This window comes from Brachycentrus maculatus, unplaced genomic scaffold (genome assembly GCF_059751285.1).
Source record: "Brachycentrus maculatus isolate JH-2025_06_01 unplaced genomic scaffold, ASM5975128v1 h1tg000007l, whole genome shotgun sequence".
NCBI classification, from domain to species: domain Eukaryota; kingdom Metazoa; phylum Arthropoda; class Insecta; order Trichoptera; family Brachycentridae; genus Brachycentrus; species Brachycentrus maculatus.
In genome coordinates, this window is record NW_028280762.1 from 2,100,612 (window position 1) to 2,125,519 (window position 24,908).

The 24,908-nt window shown below is 32.9% G+C and overlaps 1 protein-coding gene across 1 annotated transcript; it reads left to right on the forward strand.

Moving 5' to 3' along the window:
• The first annotated feature begins 1,891 nt into the window (after window positions 1-1,891).
• Brms1 (breast cancer metastasis-suppressor 1-like protein) lies at window positions 1,892-21,652 on the forward strand. The gene is made up of 3 exons (XM_088260170.1): window positions 1,892-2,243; window positions 5,104-5,348; window positions 21,037-21,652. Exons 1-3 carry the CDS (start codon window positions 2,051-2,053, stop codon window positions 21,301-21,303), a joined length of 705 nt encoding a protein of 234 aa, XP_088116296.1. The 5' UTR covers window positions 1,892-2,050; the 3' UTR covers window positions 21,304-21,652.
• The last annotated feature ends 3,256 nt before the right edge of the window (window positions 21,653-24,908 follow it).

Sequence of the window (24,908 nt, forward strand, 5' to 3'; positions counted from 1 at the left end):
ATATATATATATATATATATATATATATAAATATATTTATATATATATATATATATATATATATATATATATATATATATATATATATATATATATATATATACGTATATATATATATATACATATATATATATTTATATATATATATATATATATATATATATATATATATATATATATATATATATATATATATATATATATATATATATATATATATATATATATATATTTACGTATATATATATATATATATATATATATATATATATATATATATATATATATATATATATATATATATATATATATATATATATTTACGTATATATATATATATATATATATATATATATATATATATATATATAAATCTAAAAATGGGAGATGAAATAAATCTTAACGTTTTTTAAAAAAAAAAAATATTAGACTTCTTCAGATCTAAATCAGTAAACAAAATAATCACTACATTTATATATACATATAGATATTATAATATGGCTATACTATTACAAGCTAGTAGGATGAGTTTGTAATAACTTGTGTCATTTTCAGTAACTTTTGTTAATTACAACTATTTGTATATTAAGTAATAAATAAAAGAAGGAAAAGACACCTTTTCATATTTACGCAGAAAGCTTTTATATTTCATATTATTAATAAATTATTCCACCCAACCATGCCATTTTCATATTGTATTTAAGTATTGGTAAGGTGGTAGAGAATAGATCATTAATTTTATGAAGGCAAGACAGATTCATTAGTCTATGAAAGAATGAAATATATGTATAGTATTTGACGGGATACAGATGATGCAAATAGAGGAGCTAGAGATGAAATACAACAGTGAAACGAAACTATAAAAAAAACAGAGAATACGAGCGATGACCTGGGCACTTGAGGTCGCATACCCGTACTCGTACAAACTTGTGTAAGTTGTACGAGTGAAATTGTACGAGTCCCTAAAAATAATAAATAATTATAATATTTGTCTAACTCATATACCACCATTATCACAAAATATCGTCTTATTTTCTTTATTATATGCTTTATCTTTATTATATGTAACTTGAAGTATGAGGTCAGCTATTTTTATTTATTAAAAGTACTTTGTGGTGAAAAACTCAATAAAAATGTTATTTAAAACATTGTGTTATTTGTCAATAGCGTAATTAAAAAAGAAAAAAATGTAATGCTAAGATGAAATAAATATTGTAGATATTATAGACAATTTCAGTAAATAATTGCCAGTAATATTAATATTCTATGTCGATAACACGTATTTTGAGCTTAGGTAGTACTAGATACATACTCAGTACATGCTTACAACGGGAAAATAATTATTTCAAAATAAAAATCATAAGTTTTGCCTTCCCTGTACGAAAAATATAGTAAAAAGTTATTACAAAAAAGTTAAAATGCAGTTGGAATGGCCGCGTGGTGGCTAGAATGTTAATGTAAGCACCTAACGTAAAATGGTTGCATAAACTTCCGAGCAAAATTTCTCAGAAGTGAAACAAAGCAAAGCTGTTTAGCGCGCGGACCCGTGTTATATAAAAACTTTCCAAGAAAATCCGATATGTCGACCTTAGCTCCTATATAAAACTCGTAAATATCTCGATACATAGGCTTGTATAGTGCCTATATATTATGTTATCTACATACTAACTCAACTATTTGCTCTGGTGACGTCACCGAGCGTAGCAACAGCATGTAGGTCGTAAGTTCATTATTTATGTAGCGAGCCGCGCGCTTGCGCACCAGACATCGCGCATTCTCAAGGACATTTTACCGGATAAAGTTCGTTCGGCGGAAACGACGCCATTTTTTATTAGTTCCTCCGACGGCCGCCAGGGGCGCGAGCGCAAACGTCTGCGCGCTGCCAACCTCAGCGCGCTACCCAAACAACGCATCTGACAGTCAAGTTTGCAAAGTAACAATTTGGCGCTTAATGTTTTAATGTGACGTTTAGGTGTTTGTTTGTTATTAGGGTAGAATCGAAAGATTCGATTGTTATTGTTGCGGTGCAGTGATATTTATGTGAGGTACAATGCCGGCGATGAAAGTAGACGGAGAAAGTGACGGCGAGGGCGACATGTCGGCCGCGGAGTCCGAACGATCTGTTGCCTCCTCCAGAGGGGCTGATAGGGATTCCAGCGCTGATGAACCGGATTCCGATGACTCCTCCGAGATGGACGAAGGGGAATGCGAGAGAAGACGTAACGAATGCATGGATAACTTAGGTAAATACCATTTCACTGTTTGTTGTCAACACATAACCTCAAATCCTGGGCTTGGGTTATGTTTGGATTTGACACAGATAACTAGAACATTAATTTTCCAGTAAAATGTAATAGTTATCAAGTACTGATTCTTACATTAAAAAGAATACTTATATTCATCAGACATAGCCCATCCTATGAGTAACAATAATATTGTTTTCAGATTTGATTTTGTTCCTGCGTTCATTTCTTATAATGTCGTTTATATGCTAAAGGTCACTTAAGTCCTCCATTTTAATCTTACTGAAATATAATTGATCTACTACTCATTTTTTTCATTCATTACATCACTTCGAATAGCAAAAATCACAAATAATCTTAGCGATTCATTAAAAATCATTATAAATTTGCCATAATTTACTACCGTTACCTTAATTTATATGTGAAAATTGTCTAAATAAGCTCTGAGATGTTGTGAGTATATCAGAATTTTTCTTTTAAAGTAATTATAGTAATAAAATAGCTATTATTAGTTATATTTATGTTTCTTGTGCTCATCTCAAGTGATATTAGGTCCACTGCGTTTAAAAATAAGAATCAAATTGTTGTAGGGTGGGTGACAATCTGTCTTTGATTTTTGTAAATCAACCGTTCTGTTAGCAGGTTCGGGTATATTAAATCAAGTGCTTAAAATTGTTAACAAAAATATATGTTAGTATCAGGGGCGTGCATTCCATATAGGCAGAAAAGCAGTGCCTACCCTACTTTACTAAGTAGTACCTAGCTTACCTTACTACCTACCTCTACTGCCTACCCTAGTAAGAAGTAGTTATTTACCTTACTACCTAGCTCTACTGCTTACCCTTAATAATTCTCTGAGCATACCACCTTAGCTTTTGCTAGCTTTTATGACTTAGAAAAAGTCACTTTGTATGAATTCTTTGAGGAAGTAATACAGTATGTTGAGATAAATGGTTTTTTCAAACATCCATTTTTTTGTAAAGCCGTTTATATTCTTATTATTTTTATTATCATTATTCTTCTTCTTTTATTTGGTGTAGGCCTTGTGGCCGGTTTTTAAGCGGGATTAGCCTCCTGCGATGTCGATTCCCAGCTGTCGATCCATCTCTTTGGTGGTCTGCCCGGGAGTCGTCTACCTTTTACAGTACAATGTAAGGGAGTCTGGATGGTTCCATTCTCCTCACATGCACATACCATTGTCGCCTTCGTTATAATTGATATTAATAAATATCTGCTACGGCTTTTGTATCTTTACACTAAAAACAACATGATACTTTTGATATATCCAAAAAAAAATTGTTATTGATCAAATTTACGAGGTGAACGAATAACGTTGGAAATAGGTACAGGGGAAACCTGAGGAAAACATGGCATGATCAGTATATTAAATACTCAAGATGGATAATCAAGAGGATTATAGTGTTCAGGTCAGGAGTCGGAATAATCGGTGGGTATGTGTGAGGACATCCATGAATGTGAAAGAGGCAAAGATTGTTTGGAAAGATGAAGTGGTGTGGTTTGCTGTTTTCTCTGCCTACTCCCGCGGTAAGGCATTATAATTAGCTAGTTATTGTTGTTATTTTATTTTTATAAATAATTTATAACCATTCAATTATCAAGTTATTGAGAATGTGATTCATTTTTGACAATATTTACATAAGTATATCTTTCCAATGCTTCACAGTTTGAGATAATCCCCCTTGTACTATATTATCATATTCCACATTTTTTTTTGTCATTTATGTATGTATTTTGTTTGTATTTCATTATATGTATCTTTAGTTCCAACTAACAAAAGTTTAGTTTTTCTTAGATCTAACATCGACAACTCACTGCAAATGTACCGATTTTGTGATTTACAATAGTATTTAAACTTATTTATATTTGTATTTAAATTTATGAAAGCGGCTGCGTTCGCTTTTGGGTTTTTGACACTTCTGTCTAGAGCGCACGTAATTTACTAGATAATTCGTTGATTTTTACCGAACTAGGGTGAAATATAGGGGGTGAAGACGTTTGTAAACTTTTCGTTATAAGGTTACGTTTGGATGGCGATCCTGCCATGTTTTCCTCGGTCTTCCTCTGCTTCTTTTTTCAACTACATTCGTCTCATTAATAAATCTAACAATGTTAATCATTAATTTGTTTTACCGTTATTTCCAAACCATGGCAACACACCTTTGTTAATTTTTAGTTTTTAGTTTAGTTCTTATTTCATTACCATATATAAAATGAAGTTCCACCAAAAATGTCAGTACAAAACTGAAATTTCACATTTTCGATCATTTTCGCAACTTAGTCCATAAAAAAATTGTTGTGCAAGACAAGTCTTTCATGAAGCCTTCTGTATCAGATCCTTTCGAATACGCAAGTGCCTAAGACTAGCCTAGACGTTTCTGGATCAGATGCTTTCTAATACGCAGGTGCCTAAAACTAGCGTTGTTGAGCCTAGACATTACTGTATCACATCCATCTTAATACGCAAGTGCCTAAGACCAGTGTTAACCTAGATACTATTGTATCACATTCATCCGAATACGCAAGTGCCTAAGACCAGCCTAGACGCTTCCGAATACGCAAGTGCCTTAGACCGGCCTAGACGCTCCTGTATCAGATCATTTCCAATATGCAAGTGCCTAAGACCAGCCTAGTCGCTTCTGTATCAGATCCTTTCCAATACGCAAGTGCCCAAGACTAGCCTAGACGCTTCCGAATACGCAAGTGCCTAAGACTACCCTAGTCGCTTCTGTGTCAGTTCCTTCCGAATACGCAAGTGCCTAAGATCAGCCTAGACGCTTCCGAATACGCAAGTGCCTTAGACCGGCCTAGACGCTCCTACATCAGTTCCTTCTGTCCGCAGCCGACCTGGAGCGGCAGTTCGGCGTGCTGCGCGAGCAGCTGTACAAGGAGCGCATGGCGCAGGTGGAGTGGCAGCTGGCCGAGGTGCGCGGCGGCCGCTCGGGCGAGTACCTGGGCCCGCTGCAGCGCCTGCAGGAGCACATGCGCCAGCGGCTCGAGGTGGCGGCCGTGCTGCGCCAGATGCGCGTCGACAACGTCAACAACAAGTACGACGCCGAGGAGCAGGCCGCGCAGCAGAACTTCAAGGTCAGTGCTACTGCCATACTGACACCTTAGCGCTTCCCACGAGTAGAACAAACTCTAAACAAAACTAACTAACTAACTAACCATCACGCCGCTTCTCCGCAAGGGTAAGCAGAGAGAATCGAACGCCACACCACTCTGTCTTTGCAAACATTCTTCGCCTCTTTTATATTCATTCACCTCCTCATACATACCCGACGATTATTACGACTCCTGACCCGGCCGCTTTCAAGTATTTGACATACCTGATTGAGCCAAGTTTTCCTCGATCGTCCTCTGCTTCTTTTTCCAACTACATTCGCCTCATAAATTTGTTTGACCGTTCTTTCTTCACTCATACGTTTCACATGTCCATACCATCTCAACACACCTTTCTTAATTTTATCGATAATGCTTATCTCAGCCTTACATTTTTTCCTTATTTCATCATTCGAACATCTATCAAACATCGTTTTGCCACACATTCGTCTGAGGGATCGCATTTCGACTGCATTCAGTCTGCTTTCATCCTTCTTTTGCCAACTCCATGCTTCGCTTCCATACATAAGGGTTGGAACCAGAATGTTAAATATGTTACCATAATATAGTAAATATGCACCTTTTGAAATTTCTTAATTTGGTAGAAGTAGGTACCTTGAATAGAAAAAGTTTTCGGAACACTGCAATGTATGTAGTCAATATTTGAAGCTCAAACTTCGTATTGTGTTTTATATCAAAGTGATTTTTCTCAGCCTTACATTCTTTCCTTATTTCATCATTCGAACATCTATCAAACATCGTTTTGCCACACATTCGTCTGAGTGATCGCATTTCGACTGTATTCAGTCTGCTTTCCTCTATTTATCGTTCATCAAAATTGGTCAACGATGTGGGTCAACGATATGGGAGTTTTGTTATGAATAATACGATGAACATGTTCTACTCATTATCAGTACGATCGCGTACATAGTACATTTTTTTGGTGTATTTTATGAGTTTATAAAATGTGCCACAAAATACCAAAAAATGCCATTCATGAAAAAATGTGTAAAATTTCTCTCTTAAAACCCTTATCCGCACCCGATGGTGCATAGGGCACTGCATCATATGAACGCAGTGTTATCGGGATCGTTGTTAATTCATGAAGGAAAGGTGATCAGCCCTCCGCTTCAGGTACCAGTCCAGGGTAATCTTGAATAAACATTAGATTGAAAAATCACTTATATTTATTTTTGACCCCCACGCTGGGAATCGAACCCGGGACATCCAGCACGGTAGCCGAGCGTGCTGACCATTACGCTACGGAGGTTAGTAGTATTTACCAAGTAAAATTTAATTAAAAAACAAAATAAATCATATTCGTAATGTAGATGCCTACTTTAAATAAGTTTTGTCGATAAATTGGGGTTGTTGGGAAAACAAATATGATAGAGGTAATAAATTAAGGGACGACTTGCTTTATTAAATTTCGTCCCACCAGTATTCAGTAAAATTATGAACTACGAAATAAATGTTCGAGAGAATTCACCCCCTTGGTAAAATATTAATTTTTAATTTAAGTTTTATTTGGTAAATACCACTATTTCTTAAAATCTATTGTGACACGTGTTTCGATGCTTTCCGCATCATTTTCAAACACCGTATGTACATTTTGGCTTTTTATTATTGAAGCCAGTACTGTTGAGAAAGGCAAAATGTACATACCGTGTTTGAAAATGATGCGGAATGCATCGAAATACGTGTCACAATAGATTTTAAGAAAAAGTGGTATTTACTAAGTAAAACTTAAATGAAAACAAATAGATTTTACCACAAAGTGACTGCCGAATCAATTAATGAAATCATTAAAGCCAGTACGTTTAAAAAATGCAAAATGTACAAACGGTGTTTGAAAATGATGCGTAGTGCATCGAAATACGTATGGCAATAGATTTTAAGAAATAGTGGTATTTACTTAGTAAAACTTAAATAAAAACAAAAAGATTGTACCACAAAGTGACTGCCGAATCAATTAATTAAATTTTTGAAGCCAGTACATTCATAAAGGGCAAAATGTACATACGGTGTTTGAAAAAAAAGGAAAAATGAGAGAAAAAATTAATATTTATGATTTATTTTATTCTATAAAATGAATATATTTTCCAAAAGCGGCTCCATGATCCGCGCCGCTTTCCATACGCTATACATAGCGGAAGATTTGAATATAATTACGCCGGATCCGCGCTATAAATAGGCCGGAGTGTGTTTGGAAATAGTCACGAGGTCGAGAAAAAGCCTCAGAGCTCTGTCTCGACTCTTGAGTTGATGCCAGCTACTGCCATTATTTCTGTCTCTCACTTCTCATTCTGGTATTCCTGCATTTTTCCCGTCACTTTGTCTCCATGTACAGAAAAAAGCAAATCTGCAAGGAGTATTCACGCCACCTTAAAAGGGTATCATTTTTTGTTCAAATTTTTATTTACATTATTTTTTTAAATAAAAATTCTTATCCTGCCTAAGTACTAGGCCCCCGTAACGCATCTTATGCGCCTATTGCAAATTATATCACATCAAAAGAAAGTTTTTTTACGAATGAATAGTTGACATTCTGTTTTATTATTATAAACTTTGTGGAAAATACGAATATTTATATGTTTTTTTTTATTTACAATATTTTGAATGTGTCCAAATACTTGTTCACAAATCTGGATTATCTCCATATTTTTTCAAATTATTTTTGACATCCCATTAAAGATGAAGAAGAACATGGAAGTCTGGCAATTTACAAGGCTGACGACCGTCATAGGCTGGTTTAAGTGATCACTTTACACACGTGTAACATTCACCAATTCTACCCATTATTGACAACCACACTACTTTAATTTTTGGATATATTATTAGATTAAAACCAATATTTTTAGCTTTTCCACTTTTTTTATTTGACCAGCGACCGGGTTTCGTCGTTACCGACATCATCAGACTGGTGATGATGTCGGTAACCAGTCTGATGATGTCGGTAACGACGAAACCCGGTCGCTGGTCAAATAAAAAAAGTGGAAAAGCTAAAAATATTGGTTTTAATCTAATAATATATTAAAAATGCAATTCCATCACGAAGTGTCAGTGGATAATATAAATCTATTAATTTTTGGAAGTTCTATATATATGAACCAATTAAGAAGCCTTGTTCTCGAATCACTAGAACTTCACTAGAGACATCTGTTGGTGAGATGAAAATATTTTTTTATTATTTAGCATTCACGTTGTGGAATAAATAACATGTTGATTTAAATATAAAAATTAAATATTTGTATTAAGACCACTATTCGAGTTTATTAATGTTTCATTTATTGATCTGCAATAACTTTGTAGAATAACATGATGCTCTAAATATAAATAAAACACTTGTAAAAAAACATTTTTTTAATTTATTGATTTAGCATCTTTGTGGAATGACATTATTAAAATTTTTGAGTTTTTTTCTAAATGTAAACACTACTACTTCGAGAACTTCATCAACAAGTGAAAATACAACAGTAATCTGTTTGTATTTCCACCTGTTGATGAGGACATCTCGTGTGTACATTAATAAACTAAAAAAAGTGGTCTTATGCGAGTCTTTTTCTTCTTTTTCTTAATGTAGGCCTTGTGGCCGGTTTTTAAGAGTACAATTTACTTAGTCCAAAAATGAAAAAAAAGTATTTAAAAAAATGTCCCTTACTGTGTTTTATGTTAAGACAGCCGAGTAATCTTTCGTTGTTTAGAAAAATTGTAATTAAGTGATTTGTATCTTTTCTTCAGCTATCGTAAAACCATTATTTCTTTCTCATAGTACGAAATGGAATACGAGTAGTGGAAATCGATGAATAAAAGTAATATTTCAAAAATTAAGAAAGTTTTTCTTCAATTAAAATCTAAATAATAAAACCGTCTTCAAATGCAAAGAAAACAATGCATAAAATCATCTGGTTCGTATGTGTATTTTTTATATATCGCTTACTCCTTTCAACAACGTCATATATCAAAAATCGTCAATTTTCAGTTGTGCATGTTTTTGGAATGCCCAAAAAATGTACTATATCCCAGCAAAAGTGGCATATTTTTAACTTAATATTTACCCGCACAGGGCAGAAAGTGCTGTTTGCATTTTGAAGAAAAGGTATCGTTTAATTATTTTTTAAATAATATTTTTCAAATGGAGAAAAGACCTTCAGGTTTTACCCAAAAAGATCTGTTGCACAGTAAAAAGTTCAATAAGTGGCTTGATATTTATTTTTAATACATTTTATTATATTTTTAAACTTTGAAAACGATGTCCTGAAAAATCAAGTATTTTGATATATGACGTTATTGAAGGAGTGAGCTATATCTTAAAGTTATTTTCAAAAAAATTAAGTATTGTTTGTCCGAAAAGAAAATCATACGGAAAAATAAGAATCAAGTACAAAATATAAGCATTTTGTTAGTGTCGCGTGAAAATCGATATTTTGAATAAATATATATGAGGGTAGAAAAATATCTGAGAAGGGTGGAAAGTATGCCACCTGTGAAGGATTATTCGCGTTTTCGATTCACGTATTTCTCGAAGCTTTAGAACCATACCTTAATTCTTGAAAAAAATGAATATTCAATGAACCAATTCAATGAATGGTCAGTGACATCTCACATAGATGAAGAATATGGAAGTCTGAGTATTTGCAAGGACTACGTAATGTCATAGATTAGCAAGTGGTCACTTTACACACTTGTAAATTTCACCTTTTCACCCATTATAAACAACCACACTACATTTTTTTAAGAATGATATAAACATGTAAATTAACTCCTAAATAAAAATGTAAGTGAAGAAACCCGGATTTGTGAACAAGTATTTAGACACACTTAAAATGTTGTGGAAATTTCTGGACACCCTCATTTATCGTAAATCTCTTGACGCTTTACGTGTAAGTTCGCGGGAACCATCTATGGCTGGGTTAAAAATCTTTTATATATATATATATATATATATATATATATATATATATATATATATATATATATATATATATATATATATATATATATATATATATATATATATATTATAACTTAATCAATTAATTAATTAATCAGTCTTGATAAAGAAGTGGTTAGCTTCAAAACCGGTAGACTTAGAGAACTGGTTACATTTTAATTATAAAATGGAAAATCACAAAGTAAGTGCTTCAAATATAAATGATAAAAACGTTTTTATTTCGAAAGCCGTACGCGAGCGACAGCGGTGCCAAAAAAACCTATTTTTGTATCTCGTGACAATATACGGAGCTAGTTTTAGAGTTCAGTCCGCTTCATCGATGTAACTCTTTTTCATGACTCTATTTTAATTGAATTTCAATAATTATTCACTCATGTATCAATGAAACAATTCGTGAAATGAACGTTTCAGTGCATGTTTGCGGTTCCCATTTCAAATATAAAGAGAATATAAATTTACAACATTTTGAGCTTGCTTTGCAGATTTCCATTTCATATATAAAGACAATATAAATTTACAACATTTTAGGTGTGTCCCTCAATACTTGTTTACAGGTCTGGATTATTGGATTTTCTCTAATCCAGATTCTTCGATAAGAACAGATAATTACGTTGAAAATGGGAATACCAGCACTGACAACTAATGTGTTAGTTAACTCTTAAGTTCAAGTAAGTGCTTATTAAAATGCCATGTAAAAATTTATTAATTAATTTAAATTTACTTTTAAATTACTGCAACATTTGATTTTTGAATTCTTATCATGTAATTATGTAATTTACACTATTTTGAGTGTGACCAAATACTTGGTCACAAATCTGGATTATCTCCAATTATAGGAGTTATTTTAACACACTTTCAAGTATTTGACATACCCGATCATGCCAAGTTTTCCTCGGTCTTCCTCCGCTCCTTTTTCCAACTGCATTCGCCTCACAAATTTGTTTTACCCCCCTTCCATCTCAACACACCTTTTTTAATTTTATCTACAGTGTTTCTTTTCTCATATTAGCATTCTCTCCTTATTTCACTGTTCGAACATCTATCACACACCGCTTTACCGCACATTCGTCTAAGAGATCTTTAATAAATTATTAAGTTTATACCGCGCCGTTCCAATGCGGTGTCCTGTGTACCATCCGGAAAAATAGGAAATGTATTATGTAGGAAATAAATGAAAGTTCCTGGAAACCTCGGTACTAATTTAATTAAATTTAATATGATAAATGTTAATTTTCTTTATTAAAATATAAATTGCTTGTATTTTTTAATTTAAAAAAGCGGGCAGTTTTCGTGTAATCTTTAATTAAGGGTTCGTACCATGCTAAACTAAACTGAAATTAATTTCCCAGTTTTAAGCGCAACCTTTTCTGGATAAATCGTCTCTCTACTGTCTCTAAGGGTATTTGTGCACTACACGGAATTTTACCGTCCGGCATGTCAGTTAGCGTTTTAAAACGATGACTGGCTTGGATTGGCTTGTGCTTTTGTCCATCTTTCTTCGGATAGGTGCTCTTGATCGGTGCGTGAACACGTTGCGCGTAAATTCGATAACGATAAACTGTCGTAGTCGCTTTCATTTTTCAAAACCGGACTGTCAGTAAAATTCCGTGTAATGCACAAGCGGACTAACTGTCTTAACTAGGGGTGGGAACACGCGACTTCTTGACATACGCCATTATTTTTAAAGAAATCTTTTTTTTTTAGTTAAAAAATCTCCAATTACAGAAGTTATTTTCATATTATTTTTTGACATCTCATCAAATGTCGTCCAGAAATGCTCAGACTTCCATATTCTTCTTCATCTTTGATGAGATTTTAAAAAAAAGAATAAATAATATATATATATATATATATATATATATATATATATATATATATATATATATATATATATATATATATATATATATATATATATATAAATTATGTTGTTATTTTTTGTAATTTATGTAGCCTCCTGAATGTTTCATTACCTGCCGAGAAATATGTCTTCACTTTACAAGACCTCTGTCGTACATTAGCATAGTCAGGTACGCAGCATTTTTGTAATCTCTCGGTGTCTCTGTAATTCCCCGTAAGCTCTTCGGTGAGAAGGACGAAGGGGTCGTAGGACAAAATATCATTCAGAAGCAGGTATAGTCCTCCCTTGCGTCCTTTGTGTGCCGCATCCTTCGCTGCATCCATCCAGGCATTAATTCAATACCTGTGTTCGGGAATAACCGACCTAACAGGATAAAAATATGTTCGTTTTGTCGCTTAAAAAAGGGATAACCAAAGAAGTTTCTAGAGTTTGCAGAAGCTACTTTCTATGTTTTACGACTTGCGAATATTGATCCCACCCTTTGATTGCACCCATTGGTGCATAGGGCACAGCGTCAAATGAATGCAATGTTAATTTGATCGTCAATTATATAAAAGGAAGGTGATCAGTCCTGCGCGGACTATGGAGGCGGGCATAATAATAAGAAAGTATAGAATTTATTATTTTTTTTAATCAATGGAATTGTTTAATTAGATACTATTTTTTTAAATGTCATCAAAGATGAAGAATAATATGGAAGTCTGGGCATTTACGGGGCTGACGACCGTCATAGGCTGGTTTAAGTGATCACTTTACACACGTCTAATATTCACCATTACTACCCTTTATTGACAACCCCACTACTCTAATTCTTGGAAGTTCTATATATATGAACCAATTTGGAAACATTATTCTTGAATCACTAGAACTTCTATTGGTGAGATGTAAAGAAGCTATTTATTGAGCAGAAACTCTTATTATAATCACACACATGAAAAACGCCAGAAAATATCATTTTCATTTTCATTATTTAAGCTTATAATTTGACCAGATAATTTATTTACAACATTTTGAGTGTGTGTCTAAATACTTGTTCACAAAATCTGGATTATCTCCAATTACAGGAGTTATTTTTTTTAGTTGAATTGGCTTTATTTTTATCAATGAAACTATTTTTGTTAATTTTATTAAAAATTAAACACTTGAATAATCCACTTAATTGAGTTTTATTTTATTTACGACTAGTTTCGAAAACGACAATTGTTTTCATCTTCTTGTTTTAATTTGTACCAGAAGATGAAAACAATTGTCGTTTTTGAAACTAGTCGTAAATGAAATAAAACTCAATTAAGTGGATTATTCGAGTGTTTAATTTTTAATAAAATAATCATGTCATTCCACAAAGTTAATGCCGAATCAATAAATAATATATTTTTGTTAATGTAATGTAATTTTATTTATTTATTGTTTCGGCATCAACTTTGTGGTAAGACATGTTACAAAGATTAAAGAAAACACTTGTTTTTTACCACTTGAGTTTTATTATAGACTACATGTTTCAGAAGTTAAACTTCCATCATTCAGGTCTGTATAGTAACTATACAGACCTGAATGATGGAAGTTTAACTTCTGAAACATGTAGTCTATAATAAAATTCAAGTGGTAAAAAACAAGTGTTTTCTTTGATCAATGTAATGTAATGTTTATTATTGTTAATGTAACTATTTTTTATTATATATTTTTTTAAATGTAAAGCTGTACAATTCCCGAACAAGTAAATAAATCAAAATATATATTAAAATAAAGGAAAATCATTACTAAGTGGGAGAAAACCCAGTTTTGAACACACCCAAAAGATTGTGAATAAAGTATGCTTATGTAAGAATAATTAATAGAGGATTTGGGAAGTGTTTTCATGCTCTCTGTATTTGAGCGTTACTGATGGATTTACCTTTTTACCCTTTCAATACACGTTTAATTTATTTTGTTCGTATTCTAACAAAACACACATTGGACTAAGTCGAAATCAAAATAAATGCTTTCTGAAACGAGGTGATAAGTTACGTTAGCCAACATGCCCGTATTTATTCAATTTGATACCTAGATAAAGTATACAATCGGAACTGATAAAACAATATGGTATTTGCATAAATCTGGGATATCGCATTGCTTTTATTGAATATTTAAAGGGATTTTTTAAGATTCTAATGATTTACTCCGCCTGCGTAGTGTAATGGTCAGCACGCTGGGCTGCTACCGTACTGGAGGTCCCGGGTTCGATTCCCAGGGGGCGGGTCAAATAAATATATGTGATTATTTCACTTTAATATTTATTCAATGTTACCCTGGACTGGTACCTGAATTGGAGGGCTGATCACCTTTCTTTCATGTGTTAACGATCAAGATAACACTGTGTTTATATGATGTAGTGCCCTATGCACCATTGGGGTGCGGATAAGGGTTTTATTATTTATTATTATATGAAGCAGTGCCCTATGCACATGTGTTAACGATCAAGATAACACTGTGTTTATATGATGTAGTGCCCTATGCATCATTGGGTGTGGATGAGGGTTTGAAGATGAAGATATTGAAAAAATATTCTTTTTTAACTCCTTACCTTTCAATAACTCTTTTCTTTTCAAAAACCATATATTTATGTCGAAAAAAAAATTGTTTTAAGTTCTTATCAATACAAAAACGGCGTTTTAAGAAAAATTCAATTACGTCTAATGTTACCTGGGTGTAGAGAAAATTAAATTGCGATTTAACGAATGCTGGGCCTTAAGTAACGAGCTTCAAAGTTTTACGTGCTTTTCAAGTTGAGCTTTGCGTTCCTAGGCGTTCCTAGGGTTTACCAGTAAGGCAAGCTCATTATTTTTCACATTCGTGAATACATGATGTACCTATGATTTCTTCACCTCATTTCCCAGTATAGTAAGCACCCAGAAAGTATTATAAATATAAACAATGTATTATCATTGTAAAAATATGCTAACATGTAACTTTTGTAAGTTATAGCCATCACCTTGAAATAAAGAAAATGTTCACTTTAATAAAATATTTTCACCATATAATGGCATGCATAGTGTTTAATAATCATGTAAGCGCGCGATAATTTAAAAAAAGTCATGCATTAATTATGTATTTTTAATCATTTGGTCTAGATTTAATCATTTTTATTTAGAATTGTTAGGCAAGCCGAGCTTTTGGGCTTCTAGGGAAGTACCGCCACTGGTCGTATAATAAGCTCATTTTCTTTTAATGTAATTTTTTGTGGAAATTGCTAGTGTTTAACGTTTATGTAGGAATTCTGCCGGAGAAAACTGTCTAGATTATTATGAACGCTTTAGCGCGGAGTTTAATTAAGAAGAGAGGTTTAGGGGTGGTTCGGTGCAGTGATCTGCAACTTTTTCTCAACAACGACACACCAAAAATCTTACTAGAATTCCGTGGCACACCAAAAGCCTAAATATATATGTATAAACATTGAAAAATTATTTAGTTATAATAATTACTCTATTGTCGAGATTCAATTCAATTCAATTTATCCAATTTCAATTTATTCAAACAGAATATAAAATATGACCATGTTTCACCCTGTCGCACTGAATTAAAATGGCTTCATTTTAAACAACGCATAAATTCACAATCTCTCGCCCTACTATAAAACATTCTTCACTACCCCAGTGCACCAATTTATCTTGTAGAAAACTTCGTTTACCTTTCTGATCATGGTCTATCGCTTCGCTCTTCCCAAGAGAGAACACTCTCCATTCCTTGCCACAACACAGCATTCCTCAGTAATTCCTTTACTGTCCAAGCGGCTAGACTCTGGAATGAACTACTTCTACACGTAAAAAATGCACCTTCTATTTTAACCTTCAAAAAACCCCTGAAACATCATTATCTTACCTTAGAACCCTAACTGTCCATCTCCTCCTCCCCTGACCCCTCCTCTCTTCCTTAAACTTTCTACCTGATTCCCTTTTCCCATGCCTTCCTTACTTATCGTCATTTTGTTTTTCTATTCATGTTACCCTGTGTAAATTCTTAATTTGTAATTATGCTCTCTTATGTTTCTTTGTTTTTCTTTTTTCTTATCCTTGTCTTAACCTGTTCAAGCATTATCTCCCCACTAATTTCTAACAGACATCAAAAGGTACAAGCCTAGATCGTTCACACTAGTCTGTTGGTTCACACTGGTTGGTTGGAAGATATTGCTTTATAGCAATAAGCCCGCCAATGTACACACATATTGTACAAAAAGTTCAAATAAATAAATAAATAAAATATTTAAGGCGTATACATTAAAAAATAAGCAAGAGGACTCTTTTTAAAGATGTAGAAGAATTCCCCTTCGGAAAACTCCTTCAGACACATGAAACAGACCAATATCCAATGTGATATTATTTAATATAGCGGTAGCTCTTCCTACAGGCATAGCCATCGGCAGGTTGGTCCTGTAAATATTAATGTGAAACAATCTATGCCGACGCTGTCTTAGGTAACTATCCGAGATTGTCCGCCTCCGTAGTGTAATGGTCAGCACGCTGGGCTACCGTACTGGAGGTCTCACCGGGTTCCATTCCCAGGGGGGGGGTCAAATAAATATAAGTTATTTTTTCACTCTAATATTTATTCAATATTACCCTGGACTGGTACCTTAAGCGGTGGGCTAATCGCCTTTCCTTCATGTGTTAACGATCAAGATAACATTGCGTTTATATGATGCAGTGCCCTATATACCATCGGGTGCAGATAAGGGATTAAAAAAATATTCTATACTAAATGTTGAAAAATAGACAATATTATGAAAAATAATGTGTATTAAACACATAGTGAAATTTTTAAAAATATCAAATACATTAAATTTGAAATGGGCACACCTGTATCCGGCTCGCGGCACACCGGTTGAGGAGCTCTGGTTTCGGGACAGAAGTGGCGAAATGAGTAGGTTGGGGACACATTTAAAACGAAAAATAGTAAAATAAGAAAATTAGGGATAGGAATGATGCTTTCAGAAGTTGTTGAGATAAATAAATGGGCACCTTTTTAGGTCCTTACAAAGCGAGCTAAAAAAGAATTCTAATTACTCATTACCAGCTCTAGGGTCGTAAAAAATATAAGTCTCTAAGTTACATAAGCTAGTACGAGTGCAGGTATGCAACCCCGAATACCCTAGTCATTTCTCATATTTATTTATGTTTTAAAATTCAAGTACAAAATATACGTTCGTTGGCAGACATATTATTGAGATGTAACATCTTCCAACCAACAAAAAATGTTTTACTGGTCAAAGCTTAACTTTTTACAGCCGTTTGAAATTAGAGGGTGGATAGTGATTTAAAATAAGTATAACCGAGAAAAAAATCGGTTTGCTGCACATTCGTCTGAGAGGTCACATTTTTTATTTTTTTTTATTAAAGAGAAATATTTCTGTTTTTATTATTTACACAATTTTTTCAATTTCATACTATTTCTGTGAGCCTAAGCGGCTTTTTATTGGAAATAGGTATCAAATTGTGGTAGAGTGGGTTCGAACCGAGAAACTCTAATTTAAGAGTCCGCAACACTTACCACGGGACCACAACCTGACAACAACAAGTCTACTTTCAACTTTTATTATTTTGCCAACTTCATGCTTCACTTCCATACATTAGGACTGGTACCAGAACCTCATTGTGCACTTCCAGTTTAGCTTTCGCTGTAAGGTTTTTATTTGCTTCTCTCTCTTTTCTATATCGATCCTTCCATCACTAGACTACATACTTCTAAATTATCTTTGTTTTAAGCTATCAACAAAATCATCTTCATTAGTTAGACGTTTCGATCTCGGACAAATTCTATCTTGAATAATATGCTAAAATTTCATCACAAAATGTTTTGTTCAATTCAATTTAAACCTTAAATTCAGTGACTAATTGAGCTTTGTTTTGAGATATCAATAAAATCATGTCTTTATTGTTTGGACTTTTCCATTTCGGATAATTCTCTTTTGAATAATATGCTAAAATTTCATCGAAAAATGTATTGTTCAATGCAATGTAAACCTTAAATTTGTGACTAAACAGCTTTGTTTTGAGATATCAATAAAATCATGTCTTTATTGTTTGGACTTTTCCATTTCAGATAATTCTCTTTTGAATAATATGCTAAAATTTCATCGCAAAATGTATTGCTCAATACAATGTAAACCTTAAACTCCGCGACTAAATGAGCTTTGTTTTGAGATATCAATAAAATCATGTCTTTATTGTTTGGACTTTTCCATTTCGGATAATTCTCTTTTGAATAATATGCTAAAATTTCATCGAAAAATGTATTGTTCAATGCAATGTAAACCTTAAATTTGTGACTAAACAGCTTTGTTTTGAGATATCAATAAAATCATGTCTTTATTGTTTGGACTTTTCCATTTCAGATAATTCTCTTTTGAATAATATGCTAAAATTTCATCGCAAAATGTATTGCTCAATACAATGTAAACCTTAAACTCCGCGACTAAATGAGCTTTGTTTTGAGATATCAATAAAATCATATCTTTATTTTTTGGACTCTTCCATTTCGGATAATTCTATTTTGAATAATATGCTAAAACTTCATCACAAAATGTATTGCTCAATACAATGTAAACCGTGACTAAATGAGCTTTGTTTTGAGATATCAATAAAAAGATGTCGTTATTGGTTAGACGTTTCGATCTCGGACAAATTCTCTCTAGAATAATATGCTAAAACTTCATCACAAAATGTATTGTTCAATACAATGTAAACCTTCAACTCCGTGACTAATGGAAATCTCGTATTGAGTTTATTAGTGCGACCGCCAAATGAGCTTTCTGTCATGATTCTTCATTTTCAGCTTGGCGCTCTTTTATTACTTTTGCAAATCTTTTTATCGAGTAGTCGCATTCGGGGTGCATTGTCCTTCTGTTTACTGCGGGTGCGAGCGGGTCAGGACTAATCGTAAAACCGCGTCCGACGTGTGAGGGAATGAAAAAGCGATATGTAAATGAGGTATTATCGCACGATACTTCGTCTGCGCCGAGGAAAAATATGGGAATTTGAGTTTAGTACGTTTTTATGTTGCGCGTTGTGTTATAACAAAAGTGCATTATTTAAACTTCGAACCATGTAACATAGTAGAACTGAGATATTCATATTGTTTATTGAAACTTTGAGGTATTTCTATTTATAAATTTAAGTTTATTAATCGAACGGGCAATATATTAAATTTATAAATAGACAGGCGCCGTGGCGGAGTTGGGTAGACGCTCGACTCCGAAACTGGCGTCGCGGGTTCGATTCCCGCCAATTGCAAAATGAATTCAAGAATGATTTATTTTCAATTGGTCTGGGTGTTTGTTCTGTATTTTTCACATGTACCTTCCCTATCCTTACTATCCTACCTGCAGGCAAACATCTAAAATAAACGCTTTGTGGGTTATTCCTTTAAAAAAATATATAAAAATAAAAATCACTATGTTGACAATAACATGATGATTTAAATTTATGAATAGAACACTTGTATAAGGTGTTTCTTTTAGAGGTATACAAATTCTAAATTCGAATTTGAGTTTAGTACGTTTTTATGTTGCGCGTTGTGTTAAAATAAAAGTGCATTATTTAAACTTCGAACCATGTAGCATAGTAGAACTGAGATATTCATATTGTTTATTGAAATATTGAGATAGTTCCATTTATAAATTTAAATCAGCATGTTGGCAATAACATGATGATTTAAATTTATAAATAGAACATTTGTATAAGACCACTTTTGAGTTTGACGATGTGAACACGACTAGTTTCGAGAACTAAAGATGCCCTCATTTTCTTTTCCTGGCTCCATACCATCGTCTTTGTAGACTATTGGGGTCAGCTCTCCTCGTCCTTGGATCGTAGGTCCTTCTATCATAGACAACATCACCTAGGCCATGCCCTCAAATCATGTTATCTTTATGTAGCATCCATGATTTTTATTATTATATATACTTTCGAAACAACCGAGAATTACACCAGAATTAGTAATACATATTACCATGTTATTCCACAAGGTTAATATATTTTTATTTCTTAAGTTAGCTTATATTACAACTAATAAAAAGTATTATATATATATATGTTTTGAATATTGAAAGCATTAACTTTGTGGTCGGATATTTATATATATATATATATATATATATATATATATATATATATATATATATATATATATATATATATATATATATATATATATATATATATATATATATATATATATATATATATATATATATATATATATATATATATATATATATATATATATATATATATATATATATATATATATATATATATATATATATATATATATATATATACATATATATATTTCTTAAGTTAGCTTATATTACAACTAATAAAAAGTATTATATATATATATGTTTTGAATATTGAAAGCATTAACTTTGTGGTCGGATATTTATATATATATATATATATATATATATATATATATATATATATATATATATATATATATATATATATATATATATATACATATATATATATATATATATATATATATATATATATATATATATATATATATATATATATATATATATATATATATATATATATATACATATATATATATATTTATATTTACAAAACATTTTTTAAAAATTCTTTCAGACTCTTTTCATTCTTCATACATTCAAGCATCTCATCATACATTTTCCAACCCCTCATACATTAAACAACTTTGCGAATCAGTTTTTTTCAACAATAGCAGTCTTATTTTATCTTTGTTTCTAGTAATATGTTCATGACAATTTTTGTTTAAAACTATTTTATCCTTAAAATATTTTGGTAATTTTGGTAATGTTTGTATTTTAACAAATGCTTTTTTGTTGTTCGCAGAGCGAGATGCAACTGGCACGCGACTACATCCAAGAGGAGCTGATGGACAAGATCAGGCGGCTGGAGGAAGACCGGCTGACTGTCGAGATGTCCTGGGAGGACTGGAACTCCGCCGCGTCGGGCGCCGGCGGCTCGGGGCTCCGCGGCCGGGCGAGGCGCAAGGCCGTCACGGTCACCGGGCCGTTCATCGTGTACATGCTCAACGACCAGGACATCATGGAGGACTGGATGACGATAAGGAAGGCCCTGGCGCGCACCTTCACGTAGCTACGCTAGAGCCCCCCACACCCGGCACACGCGACCGGACACTTCAAAATCACAGAAACGATCAATCGTGTGTGATGGACTATCGGTGTTCTGCAAGGTTCGCGTCTTGGTGCTCAAAGGTATCTTTTTTGGCCTCAAAATAGTTTTTAGCAGATCTGAAAAATACCATAACGTGACCAAAATTATAAATCACGTATGATGAACTATTCGTTACGGTGTTCCACAAGGTTCGCGACTTGGTCCTCAAAGGTATCATTTAATTTATTCAAAACTGTTTGCAACAGATCTATTGGGAGTCAAACGCCCTGAAAAGGACCATATTGTGACCAAGGTTATAAATCGTATGTGTTCTACAGTATCTACTCAATGAATTAGGGCCACGCAGAATTTCGCGCAATTTCTCAATTCAAACAGGAATAACTCAGAGAAAACCTTGAATAAAACAACATTGAATTTTATTTACACATGAACACTTTATTACGCTTAAATCATGCATATATTTTCATATAAATATAGTTAGTATTTAGTATTTCCACCTTTGGCAGAAATAACTGCCTCAATTCTTTTTGGCATACTTAAAATGCACTGTTTTATCATGTTTTTTTATTTTTTCGTCTTTTGACCAAATTTTTTGAATATTTTTTTTTAGACAGTCTACTGTCAGATTCGGAAATGAGTACACCTTATTTTTTAACATACTCCATACGTTTTCAATAGGATTAAGGTCCGGAGAATTTCCAGGCCAGGGGAGCAAAGGCAGATTTTTGTTAGACAAAAATTTTATTATTGATTAAGCCCGGTGGCAAGGTGCCCCATCCTGCATGAAGGTGTATGGACTTTCTGTTGGGTCGAGTGTATGGTAGAAGGGCAATAAAATTCGTTCGAGGACCTGCTTATAGGAATTTTGGTTCATTGTTCCTTCCACGAAAAACAACGGCCCAGGTAAATTGTTAATAACACATGACCATATCATTGTTGCAGTGGGGTGTTTGATAACTTTTACCACACAGGCCTCATTGTTACGTTCCATTGGTGTTCTCCTGACGAATTGACGGCTCTCTGTCACGGCTTCTAACCGGCACTCATCACTAAAGATGACCTGAAAAATAATGAAAATTTAAGTTTAATTCAAATATATAAGTTTATTTACTAAAATGATATGTTAAAAATTCAATTTAAATAAATACCTTTTTCCAATCATCTACCGAGTAATTTCGATGTAGCCTGGCCCATTTTAATCGATCCGCTTTCATTCGTGGTGTCAATTTTGGTACTTTTACAGGGCGCCTGCATTTCAGATTTACTTCGTAAAGACGTCGCCTCAGTGTTGATACCGATATATTTATACCCTCTTCTTCCAATTTCATTTTTAATGTTTTTGCTGATGCACTACGGTTTTCTAAGGCACTTTGAACGATTTTTCGATCAGTCCTCGGTGTTGTTTTTCTAATCCTACGACAGTTCTTTCACCGATTGCTGGTGGCGGGTGACTGATTTTTTATTGATTTTGAAATTCTGTCCACTGTTTGACGAGAAACGTTTTCTTTTTTTGAAATTTCTCTATTAGATAGTATTCCTAATTTCAGTAGCACTATAACACTAGACTTTTTTTCCTCAGAAATGTCTTTACTTTTTCCCATTTTGTCCTTTTCAAAAAAAACACTTGTGTTTACAAAAAAAAATTATACTTTATGAACTAAAATTAAAAATTAAGTTTTTTTCACAAGACACGATAACTATATAACCTCTCTGAACAAAACAACAACCAGAACTCAAGAAACTTCACTAATAAATGAGATAGGACTATTTTTTGAACTTTCAACTATCTGTCTACCTGTGTTAATTAGGGACCTTTCTCAGAAAAAGGGTTTGAAATTTTGTAAAGGCTTAAATAATCCAGGTATATTTTACATATTATTGAAGGTAATATATATGATATTAGATGTCAATAGAAAACTTAAAGTATTTATGTAAAATAAATATAATAATCCAAAAGATTTCAGAGTATTCAAAAAAAATAATGGGTGGCCCTAATTCATTGAGTAGATACTGTACATATAAGGTACGGCACACGCGACCAGACATTTCAAAATCACCGAAACTATCAATCGTGTGTGATGGACTATTGGTGTTCTACAAGTATCGCGACTTGGTCTTCAAAGGTATTATTTTTTTATTCAAAATAGTTTGAAACAGATCTGTTGGGAGTTCAGTGCCCTGAAAAGGACCTAACGTGACCAAAGTCATAAATCGCGTGTGTTGGACTATTCGTTTCCGTATTGCACATAGCTTGGCTATCTCGGGTATGATTTTTTTCGAAATGTTTAAAAACTATCAATTCATAGTTGAGTATACATAAAAAAAACCTTAAAAGGACCATAACGTGGCCAAAATTATCAATCATGTGTGTTTGACAATTTGTTACAATACAGCACAAGGTTTGGTTCCAATTCAACCAAAAAAGTTAAATCTGAAGACTGGGAAGTCTACATGAATGGCCCTAAAAAAGACCATAATATGACCAAAATATTCAATCATGTATGTTTGGCTATTTGTTACAGTATAGCACAAGGTTAGCGACTCGGTCCCCTTGGGTATTTTTCTTTTTACTTTAAAACAATTAAAACGCGTCTGCTGGGAGATGGAGCGCACATGAATGACCCTGAAAAAGACCATAATGTGACTAAAATGATAAATCGTGTATATTGAACTATTTTACAGCGTTTTTGACGTCCCTCATCTTATTAGATATTATTTTCGAATATTTAAACTTGTCTAATATAATTTTAAATTTCAAAACAGTAAAAACAAATATATTAGTTAGCAGAGAAAGGCCCTGAAAAAGACCATTTTGTGACTTTGATAGTACCCTTTAATATGAACAGGTCACATGTTTTTCAAAAGGTTGAAATAATTAGTTTTACTAGGTTCTTGACTTGGTCCTGTGGGTCAAATTTTCGAATATTTGTCTTATAATATTTTTTTAATTTTGAAATAGTAAAATCTGTTTTTTTAAGTTAAAATAATTTTGCAACATTCATTTTGGGAGTTAACATAGAGTCGACATTTTCAAATGCTCGTATTAAACTAAAACAATATCGAATTGCGAAACTATGATAAGAAATAAATCTATATTGTCTCACCGGCTTATTTCGTCGGCTTGATCTGTAAAGTGTCTTGACGATATCTGGGCTTGCTTCACCAAAAAGAAAATAACGTTTCAATTTGACGAAAATCAAGAAAAATTCGTCTATTCCGTAAATATAATTTGTTTCGTTTCATATGTATGTTGGAATACAGTAAACTATATTTTTGGAATCGATCAGTTTCGCTTGTAAATTGTAATGACGGGTGCAACTTCACGGATCAAGACCACAATTCATAGTTTTGTGCTAGGATGGAAAAAAATATATATACCATAAATATTTTTGTTTATATAGTAAACCCTCGATATAACGGTCCTCCATTTAGCGAACTTCGGATATAACGGACATAAAATCCGGTAAAAGTCCTATTAATATTACGCATGATTAAATTCAAGTATCGCCGCATGTCAACAATTTTTAGCGCCCATGATAATCGCAAATTAGGTCTCAAAACTTCAA